At 38.0% G+C, this 25,556-nt stretch overlaps 1 protein-coding gene across 1 annotated transcript in view; it reads left to right on the plus strand.

The window, feature by feature from the left end:
* Positions 1-21,053, plus strand: part of nckap1l (NCK associated protein 1 like) — a 30,490-nt gene extending 9,437 nt beyond the window's left edge. Inside the window, exons 8-31 of the mRNA XM_047348547.1 lie at positions 2,567-2,615; positions 3,188-3,344; positions 4,050-4,106; positions 4,193-4,289; positions 4,420-4,529; positions 4,841-4,973; positions 5,119-5,200; positions 5,907-5,965; positions 6,059-6,204; positions 6,292-6,424; positions 6,689-6,808; positions 7,169-7,308; positions 8,829-8,960; positions 9,704-9,922; positions 11,489-11,619; positions 13,050-13,147; positions 14,111-14,204; positions 14,550-14,632; positions 15,697-15,777; positions 16,704-16,797; positions 16,904-17,020; positions 17,637-17,746; positions 18,546-18,635; positions 18,916-21,053. Of these exons, the coding sequence (XP_047204503.1) occupies positions 2,567-2,615; positions 3,188-3,344; positions 4,050-4,106; positions 4,193-4,289; positions 4,420-4,529; positions 4,841-4,973; positions 5,119-5,200; positions 5,907-5,965; positions 6,059-6,204; positions 6,292-6,424; positions 6,689-6,808; positions 7,169-7,308; positions 8,829-8,960; positions 9,704-9,922; positions 11,489-11,619; positions 13,050-13,147; positions 14,111-14,204; positions 14,550-14,632; positions 15,697-15,777; positions 16,704-16,797; positions 16,904-17,020; positions 17,637-17,746; positions 18,546-18,635; positions 18,916-19,032 (2,649 nt within the window). The 3' untranslated portion in view covers positions 19,033-21,053. The remainder of the gene's footprint in view (positions 1-2,566; positions 2,616-3,187; positions 3,345-4,049; positions 4,107-4,192; positions 4,290-4,419; positions 4,530-4,840; positions 4,974-5,118; positions 5,201-5,906; positions 5,966-6,058; positions 6,205-6,291; positions 6,425-6,688; positions 6,809-7,168; positions 7,309-8,828; positions 8,961-9,703; positions 9,923-11,488; positions 11,620-13,049; positions 13,148-14,110; positions 14,205-14,549; positions 14,633-15,696; positions 15,778-16,703; positions 16,798-16,903; positions 17,021-17,636; positions 17,747-18,545; positions 18,636-18,915) is intronic.
* Positions 21,054-25,556: the final 4,503 nt, after the last annotated feature.

Below are 25,556 nucleotides of genomic sequence, written 5' to 3' on the forward strand. Positions count from 1 at the left end.
AAACATATTTGGACACATGGCTATTTAATAGAATTTAACAGTTGTGAAAAAGTTTAAGTAATATAAACGATGCAAACTGGAGGAAAGACCTTTTAAAATCTTCTCATCTCACATTGATTCCCACTTCAAATAGCTAAAAATAAGCATATGCTGCACTTGACCAGAATTGAATGCTTTGTGCACACAAGCAAGGATTATGACTCGGGTTTCACAAAATCTTTCAGTGTAAAATATATAAACTTTGAAGCAGGTAAGAAACATATATGTACGATAGTCTCATAGCACAATATGCCTATGTAATAAATATATAAATATATATATATATATTACCTGAAGTGTATAATATTAGCTATTAAGCGGTAGAATGCCCTAATATTTTTAATTGCGAGAAGACATATGTTTTGTTTAATAAATAAGGGAAGTTTAATTGTTTGTGAAAGGGCAATGTTGTGATTATGAATATGAATATATTATTTAATATTTAATATTAAAACTTTAATATTTTTTTGGAGCTGCACGGTGGTGCAGTTGGTAGCACTGTTGTCTTACAGCAAGAAGGTCCTGGGTTCGATTCCCGGCCGGGGGTCTTTCTGCATGGAGTTTGCATGTTCTCCCCGTGCATGCATGGGTTCTCACCGGGTACTCCGGCTTCCTCCCACAGTCCAAAGACATGCCTGTCAGGTTAATTGGTAACTCTAAATTGCCCTTAGGTGTGTGAATGAGTGTGTGCATGGTTGTTTGTGTGTTGCCCTGCGATGGACTGGCGACCTGTCCAGGGTGTACCCCGCCTCTTGCCCATAGACTGCTGGAGATAGGCACCAGCTCCCCTCTGACCCACTATGGAATAAGCGGTAGAAAATGACTGACTGACTTTAATATTTTATTAAATAATTCAGTCTGCAAAGGGTTGTCTTGTAAATACCAGCCCAATAAGGTGGTGGTATTAGGACAAATAATAAAATAAAAGAATTTATTGATAAAAATAAGTCAACTCAAAGTCAAACATATTTCAATCAACAAACTTTTTACTATGCTAAAACAACCCCACTAAACTACCATGCAATATTTTTGAGAACCAAGGATTATCTTGAGGACTTTGGAAATGACGTTTAGTTAGTCTTGGAATGAGGTAATAATTGGTACCTTCAAGTGACCAATCACACTGCAACATCAGACAAAAATAATGTAATGAAATAATATTTTAAGGAATGGATGATTAATTCTCAATGGTGTTTAGTTAGCTGGCTTTGTCTAGTACAATAATATTTGAGGAAATATTATTTTGAATGAGGACCAACAACATTTCTGGGTAAATGATCTTTAGTGGTCTTCAATTAGTTATCACGTTTAGTAAAATAATATTTGGGAAATATTATTTCCTAGATTGCAAACCAACAACTTTTCTGGGTAAATGATCTTCAGCTGACTCATGAAGTGGGCTGGCACGTGTTCTTAGCCATTAGCGGTTGGAGCTAACAAAAGAAGCGTATAGCTGGTTACCAGAATCAAACACATACCTTTAAAATACCACTAATAAAAGGGTTGAAATGCATAAGCGTGGACGACACGTTATGGCTGATCTTCTGTGTTTAAAAACCACCCTTTAAATAAAGTTTCTCTTAATTTTAAAAACACAACACTGAACACATGAACTGAGCACTTGCGCTGAGCAGCTTATCTGCTAGCATTAAGATAGCTGAGTTTCTCAACACAAACAAAAACCAACCGTCATGAAATGAACATTGTTTACATTATTTCATTCTAAACTAATCTTCTACACTTACTCTTACGTGAGGCGTGCTGAGGAGGAGTTGTCCAGGGCGTTGAGGACAAACATCCACATCTGGGTAAACAAAGGATTAGCTTGCAGCTAACCTCCATAGCTGTGGGGGAAGGGCGGCTCTTGACCGGAGTGACGTGCTGTGTTGCGGTAGCCTACCTTTGTCCTTCCTTCAGGCCGGGAAAACCGCTCCACTCGGCGTTGTAGAGACAGGGTTTCTGCTGGGAACTTTATTAACCACAGTTTGCTTCTGTAGACCTCAGAAGGAAAAGTCAAGCCACGCTTTTACCTTAATTACCCCCTTGTGTGAATGAATACTCGTTACACAAACAGCAATTTATTCTTACTTAACTTTGTGCATTTGATCGCATGATCGAATGACACTCTTGGATCCAGGTTGGAGAGTTATGTCTGTTTGCCAGCAAAGAAACATTAGCGCGCGTGCCTCTCTGGTCCGGTTTCTGTCTGGGATCCGCATGGAAAGAGATCTGTTTGTTGGAACGTAGGGTTTTTATTCAAACAGTGACGTGACGGGAAGTCCGCTGTTACTCCTCCTGTTCCTGGTTGAGTTAGGAGTAGGTTACTGTTATTTATTTTGAAAATTCCAGAAAAGATCAAACTGGCCTTAAATGTAATCCATGGCTGGACCCAACAGCAATTATATCACTTTCTATTCCGGAGATTAAATAAAACATTTTTTGTTTGGCAGCCTAATTACTATTCATAACTCTGAGATAATGAATGTTAACGACTGTTGGTGCTTAATAAGCATGTCTTCCCCTACAGATGGCATGTGAATACCTGTCTATGGACATAATGGAGCGCTGGATCATTAGTAAGTCATTCTCATTCTGAAAGAAGCCTTTGAATTGTTATAAATATAGATACAACATTTGACTTGAATCCAAAATGTGTCAACGTCACACGCATGACATAGGTTTGATGCAGAATTAAATTACAAATTGGAAAAAAATTAATTATAGTAACATTGGGCAAGACTTACCGCTCAAGCTTGTTTTAAACTCAGATGATACATAAAGAGAAGCATATTAACAGTTTTTTCTGCAACATTTTACTTCCTATATTACATTTATCCTTAATATTTAACTTTACAGCATCCAGAAAATGAATACAAATCAACATTTTAAAAGCATTCAATTTAATTTCAAATGTAATATAGTTTTTGTGTTTTTTTGTTTTGTTTGTTGTTTTGGTTTTTTTACAATGTATCAAGAGTGTCAAGAGTGGTAATTATAGCAAAACTCAGCACTCTTTAGTGAAAGGAAGCAAAGGAAAGAGGAAAACTTCAAATATGAGAGAAAGAAAAAAGAACATGGATTCCATTTCAAGGTTTACTAGTTATGTAATAACAAACTTTCATGACCCTTTCTGATGTTTCGTCTTTAGTTGGCTTCCTGCTGTGCCACAGCAGTCTGAATACAAACCAGGCCTCCCAGGAGCTTTGGAAGATGGCTCTGCGGAGCGGCCTCTACCTCAACCTCATCAGAGAAGAAGTCCTCAACATACACAAAGTGACTGAGGACCTCTTTGATGGCATGAAAGGGTACAGTTTTCACTGATTCACTTGGTTCTTTCGATATGAGCCCATATCCAAAATCGTATAGAAAATATATTCAGAACAAACTAATCTGCCATATCAGAGCAAAATTGAAGATGATTAATTTGTCATTTTCTCAACTTCTTTTCTGCTTCTTGATTCTTACTTGGTTCAGTCTTACTACCAAGAGGGACCAGGCTTAAATGCAGTTTATTTCTTAAATATAAATTTAGGAGAAGAAAGAATGAGCTTTAAGAAGACTTTTAAACTTATCCAGTATTTTTGCAGGCATTGTTTTATACGACATTGTAGGAACATGAAGTGATGAAAATCATTTCTGATATAAGTGAAGCACTGAGGTCATGTTTTTTTTTTTTTTTAATGACTTCAATCACATTGACAACTCTGGACTATAAAAATATTACATTTTGGGAATGAAGAAAATCACAGCTGACAAAGTTCTCTTTATAGCAAAGCTCTGAGATGATTTATAGTTTGATGGCAGTATTTTATGGATCAGAGTCCAGGAGTGCATTATTTCTACAATAAACCTTTCATTATATTGAAAATAAAGACAAATGCTACAAAAAAAATCCACGTTTTAGGAGCCAGGAATAAATCTAAGACTCTGACACTTTTAGATCCCTCTCAGTTATTCATCTATAAGAACGTACATTTGTTTGTTACTACTTCCTTCTTTTACTTATTCAGATACAGCAAGCGCATTGCAGACATCAAGGAATGCCGTGATCACGTTCTGGCCAACTGGTAAAATAAATGTTCCTCTTTTTGTTTTTCTAACTATTAGGTGCCATGTAGCTTCTCTTAATGATTTGGTTTTTTTATGTAACCAGTGGAGCTATGCACAGAGAAAGGAGGCATTTTCTGAGAGCAGCACTGAAGGAATTATTCAAAGTTCTGGAAGATGAACCTGGACTTCTCGGACCTAAGGTGTGAAATATATGAGACGCTGGAGGACAAAAGTGTTTACTTTAGTTGATCCAGTTTCCATCCAGAAAAAAATTGACCTTTCCTAATATTCACCTTTTTTTCTGCTCCTTGGTCCAATTAAATCCCAAAGGCCCTATTTGTCATGATGGCTTTGTCATTTTCCCGTGACGAGGTCTTGTGGCTTGTCAGACACTCGGAGAACATGCCAAAGATGAAGACGCTAGACGACTACAACGACAAGTAGGTATTCAGAAAGTTAACCCTAGAATGCTGCAGTTACATGCTGTTGTTGCAGTCACGCAAGCGTGATGATACCTGGCAGCGGCGAATTTAAGTTCTGTCTCACAGAAGGCCACAACACTGGAGTAAATGAGGTGTTACTATCTATAAACCTGTTTTAATTAGTTGAGTTTCACAAACCCTCAGAAAGAGCGGCAGCTAAATACCATTTTCTCAAAATATTTAGATGAGACTGAATGACGGCAAAAAAATAATTATTAAGAATTCTGAGTCTGAAAATATATATTTTTTGCTTGTTTATTTCTTTTCAGTCAGATGGCAGAGCTGCTGTTTTATATGGAGAAGTTAAGAGGACTGATGAGAAAGTTTAACGAAGTAGTCCAGCGCTACCATGTTCAGTACCTGGCGCAGTTTGATGCCTTGCTTCTCAATGACACCATACAGGTACATAACTTTAACAGCATGTACATGCATGCTATATCAATCTTGAGATCAAAACTGGGAAAAAATAAGAAATCTGAATGCACCTGGAGACATCTATTTAATTTATATTAGCAACATTAATGACCATTATTTTCTTCTACTTCAGAACATGTATGTTTGTCCGGAGGAAGAGTCGGTTCTCATGAGCTCGTTTGTCTCAGCCCTTTCTGCTCTTTCTGTTAAACAAGGTAATCACCACAAAATATGATCCAAAACACAAAAATCTGGAAAAAACAGAAACAAGTACTTTCTTTATTTATATTGACAATATATATAATATATATTTTTGAAAATAGTGGAAAAACCGCTGACTAGCAATATTTATTTGAAAATATATATAAACAAAAATATTCTATCCAATTCAGTTCAAAAATACTTTATTAATCCCAAAGGGAAATTAATTGTGTACAAAAGAACAGTGGCACACTGTTGTTTCATCTTTTATGTCATGTTTTTACTCTAAGATTTCAAGCATGATGAGATGAACTATTTTACTTCAAAGGGAAACATATTGTATTATTATGTAATTTAATCGAAAACTCTAGTTACTTACCTGACAAGGTTTTACTCTAAAGTTTAGGAAGAACATCACTGAGAAGAGGCACCAGGAGTCAGAAGGGTGTTTCTAAATGAACAATTAATATAGCCTCATATATATATATATATAATGTGCACAAACTGCCTCAGGACAGAGGAATGTTGTTTGCTCAGAATTAGGACTTGCAAACTCAGGTTTTGTTCACATTTAGCACCTCCAAGTACCTGCTGGTAATTTTTTCCCTCAGCCTTTGTGGGATGTTGCAAATATACAAACGTTCTTGCTGAACTTAGGTTACAATTTAACTTCAAAAGTATATTTTAATACAGCAAATATGAGTGTGTTTTTCTCTGCAGTGGATAACAAAGAGGAATTTGATTTCCGAGGACTAAGACTGGACTGGCTAAGACTACAGGTTTCCTTTTTTTATTGTTTTAAATATACAAAAAATTAAAACTGAGAGAAAATTTCATGTTACTTACAAATTAAGTTTGTTGTTTAACTTTAGGCCTATACAAGTGTAAATAAGGCACCTCTTCCACTGAAAGACTATCCTGACTTGGCTAAGGTGATGAACATGATCCAGTTTCACACTAAGATGGTGGACAGCGTGGAAGAAATGCTCTATGAGACATCTGAGCTCTCCATACTCTGGTCAGGCTCTTCTCTGCTCTGATCTTCTCTGATTTGTATCTGCTGTGGATTTCCTTTGTCTTTAAAGAGGTTATTATTATTTTCTAGCTTCTACCCTCGTGTCTTTGAGAAGATGTTTACCCAGAGCAGTGAGGAGATGACCATGAAGCGATATCTCATGTCTTTCCCTTTTGTCTTTTCCCACTTCAATCAGTGTGGACACCCTCTCTGCCCAGAAGAGGTCAGTATTCTGTCATCTGTTTAAAATTGCATGCTTGACAACAGCATAATAAATTATACTCCATATGAAAGTTCATTAATTATTTTCACGTTGCTAAAGTCACTAAAACTAAAACATATTGGTTGTGAAGTTTGTATCTTCTGTCAGCTTTTCTGCTGTTTTTAAGAATATGGATATCTGGTGGATCATTAAAAGTGAGCAAAGCATTAATAGTCTTCTGTCCATGCACAAACTTCCCTTGTTCGCCTGTGTTTTTATGTGTAGACAGAGATCCTGGAGAAGCGAAGTCTGCGCCTGTGTGTGACCTTCTTGGAACAGATAGCAAAGCAGACGAGCAGTGTTGTATTGGAGATATGTGCTGAGCAGCGCAATCTCAATGACCAGGTGGAGTCTGAGTCTATTTCAGCTTTCTGAAAACTAATTATTCAGCAGAGCGTGTTTCTGCCAAAGTCCATGTCCACACATAATCGAACTAACCACAGCTTGGCATCTGTGTGTTTAGCTGGAGGTAGAGAGCAGACGTGGAAAATTTATTCAAAGAGTTCATTTTTACTGTGTCAATTCTCTAGTTCCCCAAGATGTCAAGATAGAACATTTTTTAATTTATCTCCTGTTATGTGAATAACAAAAGCTGAATGGTCTTTTGAACACCAGGTTTAATACTTGTGCCTTATTTTTTCTTCTCTTTCTTTCCCTTTTTCTGGCCTCTTTCCTTCTTTGCACCCCATTCACATCATGGATAAGTTGCTACCTAAGCACTGTGCTGAGTCCATCAGTGCCGCTCGCTACAGAAAGCAGAAGAAACCTATGCCAAAGAAAGGAGAGGTCCAAAAAGAGAAACCAGGTGCTGAGAGCCTGAGAAAAGACCGGACAGTGGCCACCAAGTGAGCTTTACAGTGTTTTCTCCTATAATGATAACTTTTCTACCTATTTTTCCCTGTATTACCTAGAAGAGGTTTGAGGATGTGGGTGCTTGATTTCTAGTAATGTACAGCATCATCAATCAAGTCAAGGAGATAAACTGTACTTCTGCAGCACATAACTAGTTTAATACAGTTACACTTTATAAAAACGTTTTATCCGTATAAGAGAACCATAAAATACTTAGACACTGCTCACTTTTAAGGTATAAATATCTAAACCATTTACGCTTATAGATGGGTTCTGCATGCTCCTTGCAAACAGAAGAGACAAAACAATCTCTTGCTTTTATAAAAAGATGTTATAAACAGACATACATATGACATTGATATCCAGCTAATTTATTAATGTACTAATTAACTGCACATGGTGCTGTTGCTAATAAAAACAGACAACACCCACAATACAGTTTCAATGTGGCATTTATTTTCTTGAATGCGAGGTTGGGTGAATCGTTTCTTCTGTGTCCAAACAATGCAAAAATAAAGTTAAAAAAAACATAATTTATGTTTTTTAACAACTAGAATAAATGTTTCATAAAACTGAAATTGTGTTTTAGCTAATTTAAGAATTTAAACAAGATACCATTAAATTTTTAAATTAAATATTTTAGAATTTAAACAAGATACCATTAAATTAAGTTTGAATTTCCAAAAATAGCCCTTTCCTAAACTGCCAAATCAGAAGTTACAAATCAGATTACGATTTAAGCCAACCATAGTATGCAGCCATATTTTTACAGTAGTTATTGTGTTATTCTGGACTCACCCACACCATCCCAACAGAACATGCAAATAAGCAACATAAAACTAATGGATAACCCCATATAACCCCCATATAAAAAGCTGCCACTAAATATTATTTCCATTGTTTGTTTTTAAGAAATTGCTAATTTGCTACCAAAAAGCTCATGATGCTTCTGTGCATTGGGCTTGTGTAAAATAGTCACAAAGAATCAACCAATGTAGTAAACTCTACCACCTTTTGGGTTAAAATTCAAATGTGTGTTGATGTTTTCAAAAGATTGATTTCTTCTTAAGATTCAATTTTTCTTTTGTTATTACTAAAGAGACAAAATAAGAAAGCTCTTACCTAGAATATATAATATGCTTTGAACTTTAATACCCTTCAAGTTGATTTAGATGAGGTTGACAGTTTATTAAGCCAATAAAAGATAAAAAAAAAACACCTTTTACTTTTAAATAAAACTATACTGTACAATTTACCAGCACCATATGTTATTTTTTTGTTTTTATAGTTTGATTTTTTTTTTTTTTATAGCTAACCATGTCCTTAGTTAAGTCCAGAGCAATCTAATCCTCTCTCTTTTCTCCCTTTTGCCTCAGTTTGAAAACATGCCGTCACTTTTCTGTAATCTTTATTACCTTATTTGTGTGTGACAGACCAATCTATACTGAAGTCATTGTTAAAATATTTCTCCTAACCTCCTAAAGGACTGAATCTTCCTCCCTTTGTCTTCTAGTGTGGACAAGATGCACATGATGCTGACAGAGCTCTGCTCCTCCTACAGTCTCAGCAACGACTTTATGGTCTTTGAACATGTTGTCGTTCCAGCGGAGTTTCTCCTTTCCCAGCTGGAGATGCGCCTGATGGAGTAAGCTTACTAAATCGTAGGAGATGACAATGATTAAATGAATCCTAAAATTTTAGAAAATATCCCTTTTAAAGCTTCTACATATGTAACTGACTTTCATAATATATAAAAGTTGAAAATACATAAAAAATACAATATATTGTGCCTCTAAGCAGGATGTGACATGCAGTCTTAAACTATGAATCACATGTTTCAAACTATCCAACATTTTCTGATTTGTAAGATTTCTTTAGTACACCTATAAATAATCTGTCATCATAGGGAAATGTATTCTTCACCACAGTGATGAATTCTGATATACCCTCTGATTCCTTCATGTTAAGCTGTGTTGTAGACACCTAAAAATCTAAGCAGAGATCCCTGATGACATTCCCTGGCTCTGCCCATTTCAGTCCTATTTATATAAACTTTGGTCCTAATGATGCTCTGGATATGTTCTGTTTGGTCTCTATGTCATAGTTGATGACTATCTGCCCTGTCACATCAAAGTTAGTTCCTGTGAGTAGCAGCATTATCCCAGTGATTGGTTTATGGGGCTCAAGCTAAAAATAAAATAAGCAAGAGAAAGTGAGAGAAATACTGGCTTTGGTAAAAAAGTCAACTCATTTCCTGTGAAGCCCTGGAGGCCAAGACTCATTGACTTACACTGCCAAGCCATCATGGCTCGTTTAACCACTTTTAAGATCCCATCTGAGAGCCGTCAGCCCGCTGACAAGTGACAGTGTTTAAACATGTTTCTCCAGAATCATCATCAAGATGACCAATTACAACCAGACCACCCAGGAGATAACACGTCCCTCTGACCTGCTGGCAGGGATAAGATCCTACACAGCCAGTATGCACAGCCTCTCAAGCTATATCAACGTGGACGTCACACGGCTGGTGAAGAGTGTGCTGCTGCAGCAGACACAGCCGCTGGACTCCCACGGAGGGTTGACGGTTACACACTACTACACAACCTGGTGGGTGTGAGGAATACCGCACCTTGCAAAAGTATTCATACATCTTGAACTCTTTCTTATTTTGTAACATCCAGTTGCTTGATTATATTTTATTGGGAATTTATTTGATCAGCATCACAAAGCAGTGCATAACTGTGAAGTAGAAGGAAAATGATAGTTGCGGCTTTTTTTGCACATAGAGAACAGCAAGGTGTTACATGCATATGTATTTAGCACCCTTTACTCAGATAAAAATCCAGTTCAAGTAATAGCCTTGAGAAATCACCTCATTGATGAACAGTATCCATTGGGGTCTAATTTAATCACAGTATAAATACATCTGTTCTGTGAAGGTGTGAGAGGTTTGTTACAGATCATTAGTGAACAACCAGCATCATGAAGACCATGGGACACAGCAAACAGGTTAGAGATAAAGTAATAAAAAAGTTTAAAGCAGGGTCAGGTTATAAAACGGTATAACCAAATTTTAAACATCTCACAGAGCCCTGTTCAGTTTACAACTGAAAACGGAACAAAATTTGCTAAAAGTACAGCAAACCTACTAAGATATAGCCGTCCAATAAAGATGACAGGCTGAGCAAGAGAAGCAGCCTGGAGACCCTTTTTAACTGGAGGAGCTGCGGAGATCAATAAGTCAGATAAGTCTCTCTATTGAGAGATAAACTTTTAGTTGTGCACTCAAAAAATCTGGCCTTTTTGCGAGTACTCAGCTGATAAAAGGAAAGTCATAAGAAGTCCCATTTGCAGGTGGCCAAAAGCCTTGTAGGGTGCACAGCAAGTGTGTGCAAGAAGGTGCTCTGATCAGGTGAGACCAAAACTGAAATTTCAGGCCTACACACAAAACACTGTGTGGAGGAAAATTACCACTGCACACCACTCTGAACACACTATTATCACAGTGAAACATGGTAGTGGCAGCATTATGTTGTGGGGATTTTCTTCAGCAGGGACAGGGAAGAGGGATGCAGCTTAGTCAAGTACTATGTTGGCCTAATCAAAGGTCAGACCTGAATACAATTGAGAATCTGTGCCAAGACTTAAAATACTTTATATGTTACATACACTCTAAATCCAATCTGACAAGACTTGAGCTTTTTTGAAAAAACAAAGTGGCAAAAATTTCAGTCTCCATGTGTGTGAATCTTCAGAGAAATACCCAAAAAGACTAGCAGATTTAACTGCAGCAAAAAGTAGTTCTAAAACCTGGAAGCCTAACTCTACAAAGCATTGTAAAAATGGGACTGAATACAAATGCAAACAACATTTCTTCTAGAATTTTTAATGTAAAAAGTTTAGCAAACCCCTTGTCCTTTTCCTTCCTTCACAAGTTTGAGGCTGTAACATCACAAAATGAGAAAACGTTCAAGGGATATGAATACAGGACCATGCACTGTAAGTGTATACTGTATATATGAAGTGTACCCCTCAAGCTTTCTCTGTCTTGTTTTCTGACTTTCTGGGTCATACAGAGAAGTGATCTTTTTAATTACTCTCTTTATTTCAACTTGTCCTGTCGAGATCAAAGGCATTTTTCTGCTTATTTATTATTTGTTTTCTGCGCCTCAGGTATCTGGAGGCAGTTTTACGTCAAGCAAGTAGTTCCCTGATCGTCCACTGTCCTACAATGCAGTGCTTTGTCAGCCAGAGTACTGACAGCGAACTAAGCTTCAGAGCAGAGGAATTCTCAGATGTATCAGGTCAGCCCCAGAACTTCTGTGACTAATAAACTTGATACAATTACATATTAATCTTACTGGCAGTTATTTGTTTTTCATTTAACTGAAAACTTCAAGGTAACCCTTTTCTTCATATTTATAAGTTGACACAATACTCTTCTATTTAAGTTTGTGCAACAATGTTTTGTCATTTTTTATCTATGAATGAAGGGCATACAAACTGGCACTAGTCCTAGGCCCAACTCCTACCTGCATAGTGCTATGATTTCACATTTGGCAAATATAGTCTTACTGTACCTGCACAAAAAAAGGCTGAATGTACAAAAAATAGATGTACAAAGAAGACTTTTGAAAACCTGGAAGACAAACAACAGAAACCTCGCATTAAAAGAAAATAGTAATATAGTTTTCCTTGACTTTAATGCTTCTTTATGTTTTGTAATGTGATAGTTCATTAGCATTTTTCTTACATACATGGAATTTATTAAAAAAGCACAAGCAGTGAAAGCATATCAAGCTGAATTTCCACCATGGTGTTGTCATTAGAGGGTGAATTACCTTCTTAAACTTAAACAAATATTTTATTAAATAAAACAGTTAGAATGCAAGGAAATAAGTAAAAGCACACCTTTGTTTTTTACTTAAACTTTTCCCCTACTTTTAATAATTATTTAAATAGGACAGAAAAATTCTGTTCAGTTATCATGAGCCCACAGGTTCAAGAAATGACTCACTGTTCACAAATGACAAAACTTGCAGATTTCTGTCAATAGTATGCATGCAAAAGGAGCTTTGTTGCTCAAGAGGATGTGGATTTTGCAGTTGTGTTGGTGTGCAACGTTTTCTTTTTCACCACTTGTCAGTTTATCTGACATTGCCTGGTTTGTATAAACGTCAGTATTGCCTATTTACACTACTCTTCTGTCCCTTCCACGTAACTATAATAGCATCACTCGTGACTCTCCTCCACACAGCTTCTCATTCCTCCTCCACATTTCCTCAGGGCAGCAGTTGAGCTCCTTATGAAGGCTTTATTCACTCTAATACACATTTTCACGTTTATGCCGACAAGAGTTAACATTGCACACGCAACACTTCAGTTAACGCCTCCACACATTGTCATCCCTGCTGTCTATATTTACTGTTCCCCCCTGCCCAGTCCATTACCTACCTCCAGTTTAAACTACATATGTTCTTATCAATCTATATTCATTCCCATATCAAGCTGATGAAAAAGTCTCACAGCTGCAGTTTTTGAGGTTCATTGATTCAGCTGATCAAATTTACTGTTTGCAAGATAAGACTTTGAGTCAAGCTTTGTATTGAATTCCTGTGAAAACAACACATTAGGAAACAGTATCACTTTACTGGAACTGTGCTGTTGTAAATCTACCTTTGTTGCACTCTCTCTGAGCACCATAATTGTTAACTAAATCAAATGTTTTTTACAGAGTTACAGGCCCTGGCAGAACTGATTGGTCCGTATGGCATGAAGTTTATGGGGGAGAACCTGATGTGGCACATAACTTCTCAAGTCAGCGAGCTGAAGGTAAAGTGTGATGTGAAATAAAGACAGTTTTCTTTTGTTGTAAATAAAGATAGTTTACATTCACATTTCTGACACAATGCCCAAGATTTACCTAGTTCATGAAATAGATAATAACATTCGTTTTTATTTGCCCTATTCCCAAATAATGATAAAAATATTTAAAAATTATTGCTATTTTTCCTTTTCTTTGTCACAATATGGGTGCCATTTGTTTTAATTTTTTAAAACTTCACATCACAAATAAGAGTTAATTACTATTTACAAATCCTTCTAAAAGATTGTCAAGTGAGACGCAGTAGCTCCATATAGTTATCCATTTATTTGAAAAGGCCATGGTAAAGTAAAGTGGCAACTCTACTCTTTTTGTACCCAGTGCTATGGTTACTTACAGTATCTGAGCTCCATTAACTATGCCTTTTTTCTCTTCTTTTCTGTGCACGCACTCAGTTGATCAAACTTACTTTGATCAGCTGCTCTGAAACGGAAAACTCTCATCATGCCCCATTTCAGAGGTAATCAGCTTAACGTTTAGTGTTGCGCTCAGACTATGCTAAACCAGGTTTTTCTTTTCCAAGTCCACCAAAATATTACTTATATGGACAAATATGTGCTGAAGGACATGAGCTCAGAGAAAGTGGGGGTGGGTAAATTGAACTTCACTCAGTGGAAAACTGTGCATTTAGAATTATTTTTTATCTTAATTAAATATGCCAAGCCTGTATGAACCTGCAGTTTTATTTATCTTGTAAAATTATTGATTCCTACACATAAAAGGGGTAGGTTAACAGTTAATACCGCTGCGCTGTGCAGAGCTCACCATGTCACACTTGTGACTGAAGCAAGGTGTTGCAGTGGGTAGGCTACTGTCAAAGAGATCAGTCAATGCTATGGTTTTAATAACTTTTCATAACTTAAACCTAAAGTTGGTTTTATCTCCTAGTTCACTTTATTCTTCTCTGTCAGAAAATGGTGGTTGAGAACATGGACATCCTGGTGCAGATGAAAAACAACTTTGACAAGCCAGAGGAAATGGTCAATCTAAAAAAGAGGCTGACAGGTGAGAATTGGCGATGATAAGAAATAGAGATGTGAAGAGCTGAAGGATAGAAAAAAAAAACAGAAGGGGACATCAGAAGGTCAGTTGCAAAGTAAAAGGAGAAAAGAAGAAAAAGACTCACTGTAATGTGTGCTAAACACTCATTTTATGCTAGTACTCATATACGCTACAATTACAGAGGTTAAATGGTCACATTAGATGTCCAACACATACTGAGCTAAGCTGATAAGTGACACAAGCTAGTTTCACATTCAGCCACACTGCTGCACTTCAGAACAATCGTGCAGCCTAATGTGGCTGTAACCTCCTTTCTCGCATACTGATTGATTTTCTGTGGTCTTCCAGGTGGAGAGAATGTTCTGAAAAGGATGACTATCATCGGAGTGATCCTGTCATTCAGATCAATGGCAATGGACTGTCTTAAAGATGTAATGTTTAGCAGATGTCTTAACATTGATGGTATAAAATTGATTGTATATATTATGAATATGATGAATGCTGAAATGTATTACAAAAATATTTTGATTCTTGGATAAGAAAAAAGTAAAGCCTATAGCCAAAGAGTTTATGCTGACCTCTGAAAGCTGACCTCTATAAATATCAAAATGAAAAGGTTTTAGATATTTTTTGACTGACATTGTCACATCATAAGTTTAAATCTTTGGTATTTTTTTTTTTTTTTTTTACAACAACCATATAGCTTAATTAAAGGCTTCTTGGGCTGTTTACCATAGTCACTTTACACCCAAGTCATACCAGTTAACATGTACAACATTCAGGCTCAGGTCACATATTTGTAAAGGAATTTTGGCCCACTCTTCTTTGCAAAATTGTTTTAATACAGTCACAATAGAGGGTTTTTGAACAGTTTGTTTAAGGCTGCCCACATTTATCTTAATTAGATTTAAGTCCAGATTTTGACTATGCCACTCCAAATCTTAATTGTTTTGTTTGTTGGTTTTTGAAAGCCATTAAGAGGTGGACAGCTGGATAACCTGAGTCTATTTAAGTCTAGGACAGGGGTGTCCAACTTTAGTTTTTATAGGCCAATGTCCTGCAGCTTTATATGTGTCCTTGTTCCAGCACAGCTGAATTAAATAGCTAAATTACCTCCTCAACATGTCTTCAATGTCGCCAGAGGACTGGTAATGAACCAGTCATTTGATTCTGGTGTGTGTACCCAGGGTGACATCTAAAACATGTAAGACACCCAGTTGAGGCCCAACACCATAAAATTAGTTGAATGATCTGAAAAATGTAAATGTGACAGAAAGCAAAATCTGAAGACATCTTTTAAGCAGGCCAATACGTTCTTGCTCCACTGTAATTAGACTTTTTTCCTGAATGAGGAACTCTCAGCCACCCAAATGGATTTGTCATACTTGTGGTACACCTTTTTACATGCATGCACTGCATTAGTTTTCAATATCATTATCCAACTACATTCCATAAATACATTACATCGTAACCATATTGTGATGCTGTTATCTAGATCCTGCGTAAACATTGCCCGTTCCTGATGGCCCCCATCGAGTGTCTAAGAGACTACATCTCCCCAGAGACAGACATCAAGGTAAAAACAACTTTTAAAATGGCATTCATTTTAAAAACGGATTTTAAAATGGCATTCATAAGTAGAGAGACATAGCAATTAATACAATATCTTACATGTTTCAGTCTTAGCTAATTAAAAGTATTTTAAAAGCTTCTTTTTTAAGTTGCTGCCTTAGATCCACAATTAAAGTTAGATGTCGTGTTGCAGAAAGTAGTGTTGATATGATACAGGGTACACCAAAATAATGGACGTTATTTAACAACAACTCTTGAGTTTGGTAGCCTGAGGAACCAGATGTATTAGCTCCTCGGTACCCACCAAACTGATTTTCTGATCTCCCTCTGGGGCGATCGTTGTGACTGTGACTCATGAACTCTCCCGCCCCTACTTACGTCTGGCTTCTGAGTGAGGCATGACAGGCGTGCCACAGCCTGGGCCAGGATAACCCCAAAGACGTCAGCAGCCCTCTTATGCCTCCGTGAGAGAGAGTCTGATTGTGGCTGCAGATCTGCTCTCTGAACCACCTTAGTGGAAACATTCTTCCTAGACAGGCTGGTCTTGCATGCAACCAGAAATAGGCCAAGATCAAAAAGCCATAAGTCAAGACAAAGACACCTTCTATTGATTTAGTGTCGGTCCGTAGACCAAACTCTGAAACGGTGTGCTCATTTTCTGTCACAAGAAAGAAATGTGCAAGTTCTCATGCCGATGGCTGTTGTATTAAGATATGCTGTGGGACGATGCCATTCAAACAAAATACTTTAAATACAAAATACTTTAAAATACAAACAAACAAAATACTTTACATATGAACTTCATTAAACTTTTTAACCTTGCAGGAGAACAAAAGTGAAACTGTAATGCATGTGTGGTTAAATGAGCCTCCTTTGATTTTTTTATCTTTACAATTAAAGATTAAAACTTGTATGTTTATGCTCCCGCAGGTGACTCTGAGTGTTTTCGAGCTTGCTTCTGCCGCAGGACTGAAATGTGATATTGATCCTGCCCTTGTTGCAGCTATAAGCAACATGCAAACAGGTAAAATATTATTTCTCCTTTTTGACACAACATGCTGTGTTACAAATAATTATTCAAAGCATGGACTGAATATACTTTTACATTCTTATCCTGTCAAATGTTGCAGATAACACACCAGTTGAAGAAGAGTTCAAGCTCTCTTGTTTGTTACTGGTCTACGTCGCTGTGTCGCTGCCTATCCTCGCTCTGGATCTTAACTCCTTGTACAGCCGAGAACATGGAGGTGCACTATCAATTGCTCATTTCAGCTGCTACAGACTTTGCTTGACAGTAATTACTCCCCCGACAGACAAGTAAACACTAATCAGTTGTTCCTGGAGCAATTATTCACCAGCTGCTGATAGTGTATATAAAGGGTACTCCACCCTCAAAGACTAGCATCATACTTTCCAGTCTGACACGGTCCAGAGCAAAGGCCGTACGTTAATAAGAAACACATTTTGCTGAGAGGCTTTCATTTACAGATAATTCCGGCTGACGTGCATCGATGGAGTTACTCCTAGCCTGCAGCCCTGCTGACCCTAACTGCTTGGCTTTGAGCCTAGACTGAAACATTAAGAGGAGCAAATTGCCAAGATTTCTATCAAGGCATACAGTGGCATTAGTGTCTGGTTATTTTCTTTGTCCTCATTTTCCAATGACATAACTAAAATAAACAGGCTAACCCTGTGAGCCTGTGGAGATATGCCCAGCAAGCTTCCTCATAAGAGTTACAGTTCATTAAGTAGATTTCTCCAATAACCCAATCCACAATAACATCCTTATCCTATGGCTTAAGGAGAGGACGTGCTTTTCAACAGTAATTTTTAGTGACAGCTTTTTCTTATTTTTTTTCTTAGGTCACAACAACAACATTCACTGTTTAGCTGCAGCGATCAATCAGCTGGCTGCTGCCATGTTCACTGTCCAAAACAAGAACATCGAGCAGCAGCTCAAAGAGTTCCTCCTGGTAAGCAGAAAACATTTTCTCTAGCAAAACAGTTTTTTGATATCCATGGGGTACGTACATGGTACCTGCAAGGAATGGATAAGATACCTGTGGGGTACTTACAGGGTGCATACAGGAATACTTAGTAGGTGCCTACAGGGTACTTACAGGGAACTTACAAGGCACACGGAGTGTAACCTACAGGTTACATATTGTCTACCTACAATGTGCTTACAGTATACAAATGAGGTACTTGCAGGAGTACTTACAAGTGTACCTGTGAGTTACCTATAGTGATACATACAGGTAAAGTACCTTTCTGATACTTACAAGAGATCATCTGGACGATATATTTGCACAAAAATAGGTTACTTACAAGAGTACTTAGAGGTCACTCTACATACAGTCCTTCCTTTTTTATCAGAAATACTATACAGTGTTAGGAGCTCAGGCCTCTAAAACATATCCAGATAAAAAAATATTTAAGAGAGGAAAATCACCAAATTAAACACTACTTGTCTTCAACATCTGGGCGTTGGTTAACTGGTAATGAGCACTAAAGACTTGCCGGCACTCAGTTAGATCCAGATATGGTTTTATTGTGTCAAACTGCAGAAAAAACTAATTCAAATAAAGCTGTAACTTATTCAGTGAGATATAGGACAAATGCATCCTTTTTTATAGACTGTCCTAAAAGTATTTCAGCAAAAAGGTTTTTCAAGATACTGGCAACCTTTTGACCCAGTTAAGGTCATTACCAGTACTAGAAAATCATTCCAGTTGTTTGATTGTTTTTTTTTACCCCTTTGTCCTCTCACAGCTGGCCTCCTCCACTCTGCTTCAGCTAGGACAAAACGTGGAACGAGTGGATGTCAAAAATCGAGAGTCCATCTACCTGCTCCTGCACATGGTAGGCCAGCACAAAATCATCTGGAAGTAACTCTGAAAAATATGACATTTCTTCAATGAAAATAAATATGGTTTTATAGAAGCCCTTTTATTTAATTATCATAATGCTGAACAAAGAATTTATAAACAACAAATTTAGAGATTTAAGACATTTAGTTTTAAGAAAATGCATACAATATATGTTAGATACAAAAAATATCTAGGCAAAATAATAGAAAATGAATTTTAGCCAGGCTTTACATATGAACAAATTCTTGTCCTTTCATCACTGATTGATCTAGATTGTGGAAGACTCTCCGTTTCTGAGTCAAGACATGCTGGAAAGCTGCTTCCCATACGCTCTCCTCCGAAACGCCTACAGAGAGGTGCACAAGGCTTTCGTCGTTACTTTGGCCTGAAGACATTTTCTCTAGATTCATCATTGACCCAAAGAAGTACTTTACTGCATGTGTGCTTTGTGTGCATTTCTCTTCTGCTTCGGATTCACCCATGTCTGCACCCTGGTTAGTCATGACTTGGACTTTTGATCTTTTGATTGCTGAGAGAGAATTTATTTCATCTACTTACATTGAATAAAAACTGTATTTTTATTTTGTTCTATTAAGACAGGCATATGCAATGTAACTTTCTTTGAAATGGAATAGATATGCGTAAAATAGCTTGAGTGTTTTTAATATCATCCAAATTATTTAAATCAACAAATCAGGAACGTTCTTCCAAAATATAAAAAAAACATTCATATTTTTTATATTATCATTCCAAAAACATGGAATGTGTGATGTTTTCTGATCATGATTAAAATAAAACAGTGATAATAGCATTTTTTTTTCATCTGTATTCAAAGTAGGTCTATTTCCCATCTCTTTGCATTGAAGTTTTTGTATATTCATGCACCACATGAAATTTACAAGATGCATCCCAGTTTGGCAGAAGTAAAAATGCTTGTCACTAATTTTAGCCATCCCTTTTTGTGATTATCTTCTGCAAACCAGCACTATATCTCCATTCTTTTCCATCTCCGCTTCCTCCCTTCCCATTCAACCAGAGCTGCAGCTGCTATGTATCAGCTCAGTTTCCACACTGGTGGTAGATACATTTATCTAACTCAAGCATTTCTGTGTGTGGTTGTGTTTGAGTGTTTTTGTGATTTGTATTCAGGTTTTCTGCATCTTACGCTGAGCCTCCTCTTGAGCGCTGAGGAGAGTGGATTCCCACCACAGGGAACATTTGCATGAATACACAGATGAGCAAACAAGAAAACAGCACGTCAAAGATTAACAACACAGAATCACATGCAGAAGTGCTCTACCAGTGGGCTAAAATTTTTTTAACAATGTTTTTATATTTTAACACACATTGTCATCATTCAGCTTTGCATATTTTCCTGTTTTTATGCCTATGGAGTTTGCACATATCAGCTGTGAGTTTTGCGTATTTTTTTTTTTTATTTGTTCCTTAAATTATTGCAACTAAAATCTTTACAAGCTTTGGAAGAAACTTGATGCTTTTTTCAAATTTTGTCAAGTTTTAAAGGATTAGTTTGCTTCCATTTACTGCTTGTAGTGTGGATGTGCCATTTTTGGTGTTGTATCAACAAAGCTGTAACTTTGTAAGTACGCACGGGGTTTTCAATCCTTCTGTGTCTAGGACACAACAGAGAGGTGCTGCATTTATTGATGAGTTTAATGGAAAACCACAATATTTGCTTGCTAAATTTATTTTAACAAGATGTTGGTTTTTAATTGGTCTAGTCAAAGTATACATTTAAGTCCAGTAGACATTCCTGAAGAACCTTCAATGTATATGTATTTTGTTTTATTCTTAAATGTAGAGTTGGCCAAAGTTCCTCCTACACAATATAAAAAACCTAATACCAGTTCTTAGGTTTAGGGGGCATTTTCTTTTTCACATTGGGCTGGGGATTTATGGATTGGTTTCTTACCCATCATTACAGTTTTCCTTGATTGCTATCATGCAGCAGTCAGCTCAAACTGCATATTTTCAAAACGCTTAACACACAGGCCAAACTGTGGTACTAATGGTCAAAGTGACACATTTTGTTTGCAAAAGGCTCTAACTGTGCAGAAACATTTAAAATATGAATCAAAAGCAAATTTTGCCTTCAAACAACACAACTTGTATGAGCTCTTCTGATCAATCATTACGAAATACAGCCCTCTGTGCACCATAGCCCATCATTGTAGCCTATTACATAGCTTTCATGCCAGTGCCATTTGTTATCTTTCTACATAGGCTGAGTCAAATTTACCTTCTTGCAAAAGTTGGAAATGCTTTAATGTAAATTTTACTGATTCCATTACTATTTTTTTTCAAATTGTGACTGAAAACTGAAGTACCGTGAATATTACAGAAAATTCTGTAAATGTAAACCAAAATAAAATATCAGAATAAAAAAATACCCACTGTTACAGTTTTGCTCAATTGGTCACAGACAAAAATTGGTACTTGAGGCACTATGACCACAACATGTAACTCGTGCACCAGCCCCTTGAACCAGTTCTGCAATGAACACAATTCCTGCTCTCCTCTGCAGGTGTAGTTCTGAAACACACTACACACAATTCCCATGCATTTAGCACAATTTGCACAAGGAAAATAACCTGTTTTCACAAGGAACTAACTGTCATTCAAAATTCTAAAAGCCATTGCCCGACTTTTCACACGACTCGTCACAAAGTTTCACAATTAGCAATCAGAGCTTGAGCAGAAAAGGCGTACATGTGAGCCTTCTGTTTTAGTGCAATGGATGTCAACATTGGAAACACAGGTAGAGCCAGAGGAGTGAGAGTAAGAGGAGGAGGATGGGCAGGAGAAGGAGTCAGAGTAAGAGGAGGAAGACGATGAGGATGAGACAAGGAAGGCCAAGGACTATAATCTCCGATGAGATTCGAGCCACTTTAGTTGACCATGGTCTAACAATGAGGGAGGCTGGGCAAAGAGTACAGCCAAACCTGAGCAGGTACACTGTGACACCCATCATCCGGACTTTCCAAAATGAGAATAGGTAAGATTTTTAGTTGGAAATAGCCGTACTGCATATCAATACAGTATTCAGTTAAACAGTGGGACAGTGCCTGTGGACTGGTCTGTAAGACTGTAAAATTAAAATATGATTCAGATATTTGGGAAATATATTTCTACTTTCATACTCAGTATTTACAGTATTTTACTATTTGTATCTATCGCAGAACTGAAAGATTACCAACACGAGGTGGCCGGAAACGTCTTCTGTCTCCTGAACAGGAAACTGCAATTAAAGACATGGTCCTAGAAAATAATGCCATAACATTATGGCAAATACAAATAAATATAATTGAAAACAATGAATTATTTCAAAATATTGATAGGGTATGCTTATCAAGATTGGGCCATGTCTTTCACAGAAATAATCTGAGGATGAAGCAAGTTTACAGGGTGCCATTTGAACGCAATTCAGAAAGAATCAAAGATTTGCGATAGATCTATGTACAAATAGGTTCTATAAAATCTCACATTTATTGTAAACTCATAACACTATAAATTATTGATTACATATTTCAGTACTGTATTCTTGTGCTTTGCAAAAGTGACCACTTCCTGTCTATTCCTGAGATTGTCATGTGTGCTTCAGCAAGTCCCTGAGCTAGAGGTGGCTGAAGTGGAGCACCAGTTCATCTTCATTGATAAAGTTGGATTAAACCTCACAAAAAGATGGAGAAGGGAAAGGAATATCATCACCCAGCGTGCCATCATTAGAATCCCTGGCCAGCGTGGAGGGAACAACACAATGTGTGCAGTAATTTCCCAACACGGCCACATCCATCCTCTTGCTACCCTTGGCCTCTACAACACTGCTCATCTGATCGCATTGCTGGACACCCTACACAACATACTCATTCCACCAGATCAGCTAGATGGCCCAGTGCTGCTCAGGTACTTTGTCATTTGGGACAATGTGGGTTTCCACCAGGCTGCACTGGTTCATCACTGGTTCACTTTCCACCCACAATTTTTTGTTGTTTGTATCTTCCTCCATATTTTACATTCCTCAATCTTATTGAGAAATTTCTTGTTACATGGAGATGGAAAATGTATGACAGAAATCCACCAACCCTTATACCTCTTATCCAAGCTATGGAAGATGCATGTGGAGATGTAGCCGTTGATGCTTTTCATAACTGGGTTCACTATGCCGGGCAATATTTCCCCCACTGCCTGGCCAGGGAAAACATTGCTTGTGACGTGGATGAGTTGCAGTGACCCAACCCCAACAGACAAGAGGATGTAGCATAGTTTGTTTGTTTTTTGCTGTTACCACATGTGCAGTAAATTGTGGATTGTTTTTTTTTGTATGTGTAGCACGATGTACAATTTTGTGTTGGTTGTAAGATATACTATTTTTGCGTGTTCTGAGTTTTTCGAGTATAAGGAAACGATGTAAAAAATGGACAACACACCTATGTACTATCTGCAGCACGTGTAACAATGAGGAGAAAACGGTTTAAGTCATGATTTGTGATTTCCATTCATCATAGTGTTTTACACTGAGCTCATCAGAGTTTAAATGGTCCTTATAAATGTTTATTCATTTGTTGGTTTGGGTGTGTCATTTGCCAGCTAAATAGCGCTCTGAGAGGAATTCATATTTTTTTTAAAGTAAAGTTTGATTTTTCATGGGAATTGAGACATTTTGAAGATTGTGTGAGGGAGAGATGAGGAGTTCTGAGAATATGAGGCATGTTTTCAGGGAATGTGTGTAAACGTTCGAGCTTCTAATGGTTAGGAATAGGTGATTCTTGTTTGGTTACCATAGCTAAAGCAATGGAGTTGGGAATGCTGGAATGGCATCTGTGCTAACTGTTTTGCAAAAGGGTAGGGGAAAATGTGTCAATCTAATGAGAAAGTGTTAACACATTTGCAAGAGGTGTATTCTGGTCTGCTGAGATGGTGAAAACTGAATGGATCCCAGTTTCTTTAAGCAGGTCAAAGCAATCAAGGAAAACTGTAATGAAATTATCTTAAAGCGTTTTAGACATGCAGAAAAAGCCACTGTTGTAGCTGTCTTGTATTGTTTCAGCAAGTTTCAGATTTGCATGCAAGCAAACTGTTTTCCTTGGAGCTCCACCGCTGGTCCTGCTCAGAGACCCGGTGGGATGGTTAATGATGGAAACTCTGGTCCCAACATATGGACTCTCTGCTGATGGTGTTGGTGACACAGTGCCTCTTCTGTTGAGTTGTTATGCACTAAGGATTACACACACACACTTTAATACAAACAACAGAGACTCCTCAATACACAGAGGAGAACTCTGTGTATGTGTGAGTGTCAGAGACATTGAAAAACATGAACTGCAGCAGCTCACACACATCAAACAATCACGTGTTGGATTTACAGAAACACGCAGAGGAATAACTCACTCCGTACCTCTGTACAACACTGACAAATACACACATGTTCGTGATCTGGAAAAAGTAGTTATGACACCTGCATGTAAGATACACAGAAGGTCTGATAGAAATCTGAGTACTGTGATGTGGATGATGACTCTGGAACGGTAAGGCTTTCTTTTTATTAGTTTTGTATTATTATATAAACTGCATTTTATATTGATGTTTTCTGTTGACACTGTTTGATAACATAAAAGGGTTTATACTACAAACTGCATGTTTTTTTGGATAATGTTTAAAACACACACTTTTAATTTGATTTATTATGGTAAGGCTTACATTCACATAAAGATACTTCAGTTGTCATTGGACATAAAACAATTTTTTAGGATTGTTCAATGAATTTAAATCTATATTTAAAATAGAGCCGCAGGCATGAGCGAGGCTTTTCACTTTTCCTCAGTGTCTTTGAAAATACATAATGCCTGTAGGAAAGTTGTTTTTCTGTGTTAATATTTTGAGACTTTAACTTTCTGCTACAAGCTCCGCGGTGGCAAGGCTTCGGGGGTGGATGAGATCCGCCCTGAGTACCTCAAGTCTCTGGATGTTGTAGGGCTGTCATGGTTGACACGCCTCTTCAACATTGCGTGGCGGTCGGGGACAGTGCCCCTGGACTGGCAGACTGGGGTGGGGGTCCCCCTTCATAAGAAGGGGGACCGGAGGGTGTGTTCCAACTACAGGGGGATCACACTCCTCAGCCTCCCTGGTAAGGCCTATGCCAAGGTATTGGAGAGGAGAGTCCAACCGATATTCGAACCTCAGCTTCAGGAGGAGCAGTGTGGTTTTCATCCCAGCCGTGGGACACCGGACCAGCTCTATACCCTCTACAGGGTACTTGAGGGTTAATGGGTGTTTGCCCAACCGGTTCACATGTGTTTTGTGGACCTGGAGAAGGCCTTCGACTGTGTCCCTCGTGATGCCCTGTGGGGTTGCTCCAGGAGTATGGAATCGGGGGCCCTTTATTAGGGGCCATCCGGTCCCTGTACAAGCGGAGCAGGAGTTTGGTCCGCATTGCCGGCACTAAGTCGGACCTGTTCCCGGTGCATGTTGGACTCCGGCAGGGCTGCCCTTTGTCACCGGTCCTGTTCATAATTTTTATGGACAGGATTTCTAGGCGCAGCCAAGGGCCGGAGGGGGTCTGGTTTGGGGACCGGTGGATTTCGTCTCTTCTTTTTACGGATGACGTGGTCCTGCTGGCCCCTTCTAGCCAAGACTTACAGCATGCGCTGTGGCGGTTCGCAGCCGAGTGTGAAGCGGCTGGGATGAGGATAAGCTCCTCCAAGTCCGAGGACATGGTACTCGACCGGAAAAGGGTGGCTTGTCCTCTTCAGGTTGGAGAGGAGTTCCTGCCTCAAGTGGAGGAGTTTAAGTATCTCGGGGTCTTGTTCACGAGTGGGGTAAGAACAGAGCGGGAGATCGACAGACGGATTGTTGCGGCTGCCACAGTAATGGGTTGTGGTGAAGAGAGAGCTGA

The sequence above is a fragment of the Girardinichthys multiradiatus genome, chromosome 20 (genome assembly GCF_021462225.1).
Source record: "Girardinichthys multiradiatus isolate DD_20200921_A chromosome 20, DD_fGirMul_XY1, whole genome shotgun sequence".
Taxonomy (NCBI): Eukaryota; Metazoa; Chordata; class Actinopteri; order Cyprinodontiformes; family Goodeidae; genus Girardinichthys; species Girardinichthys multiradiatus.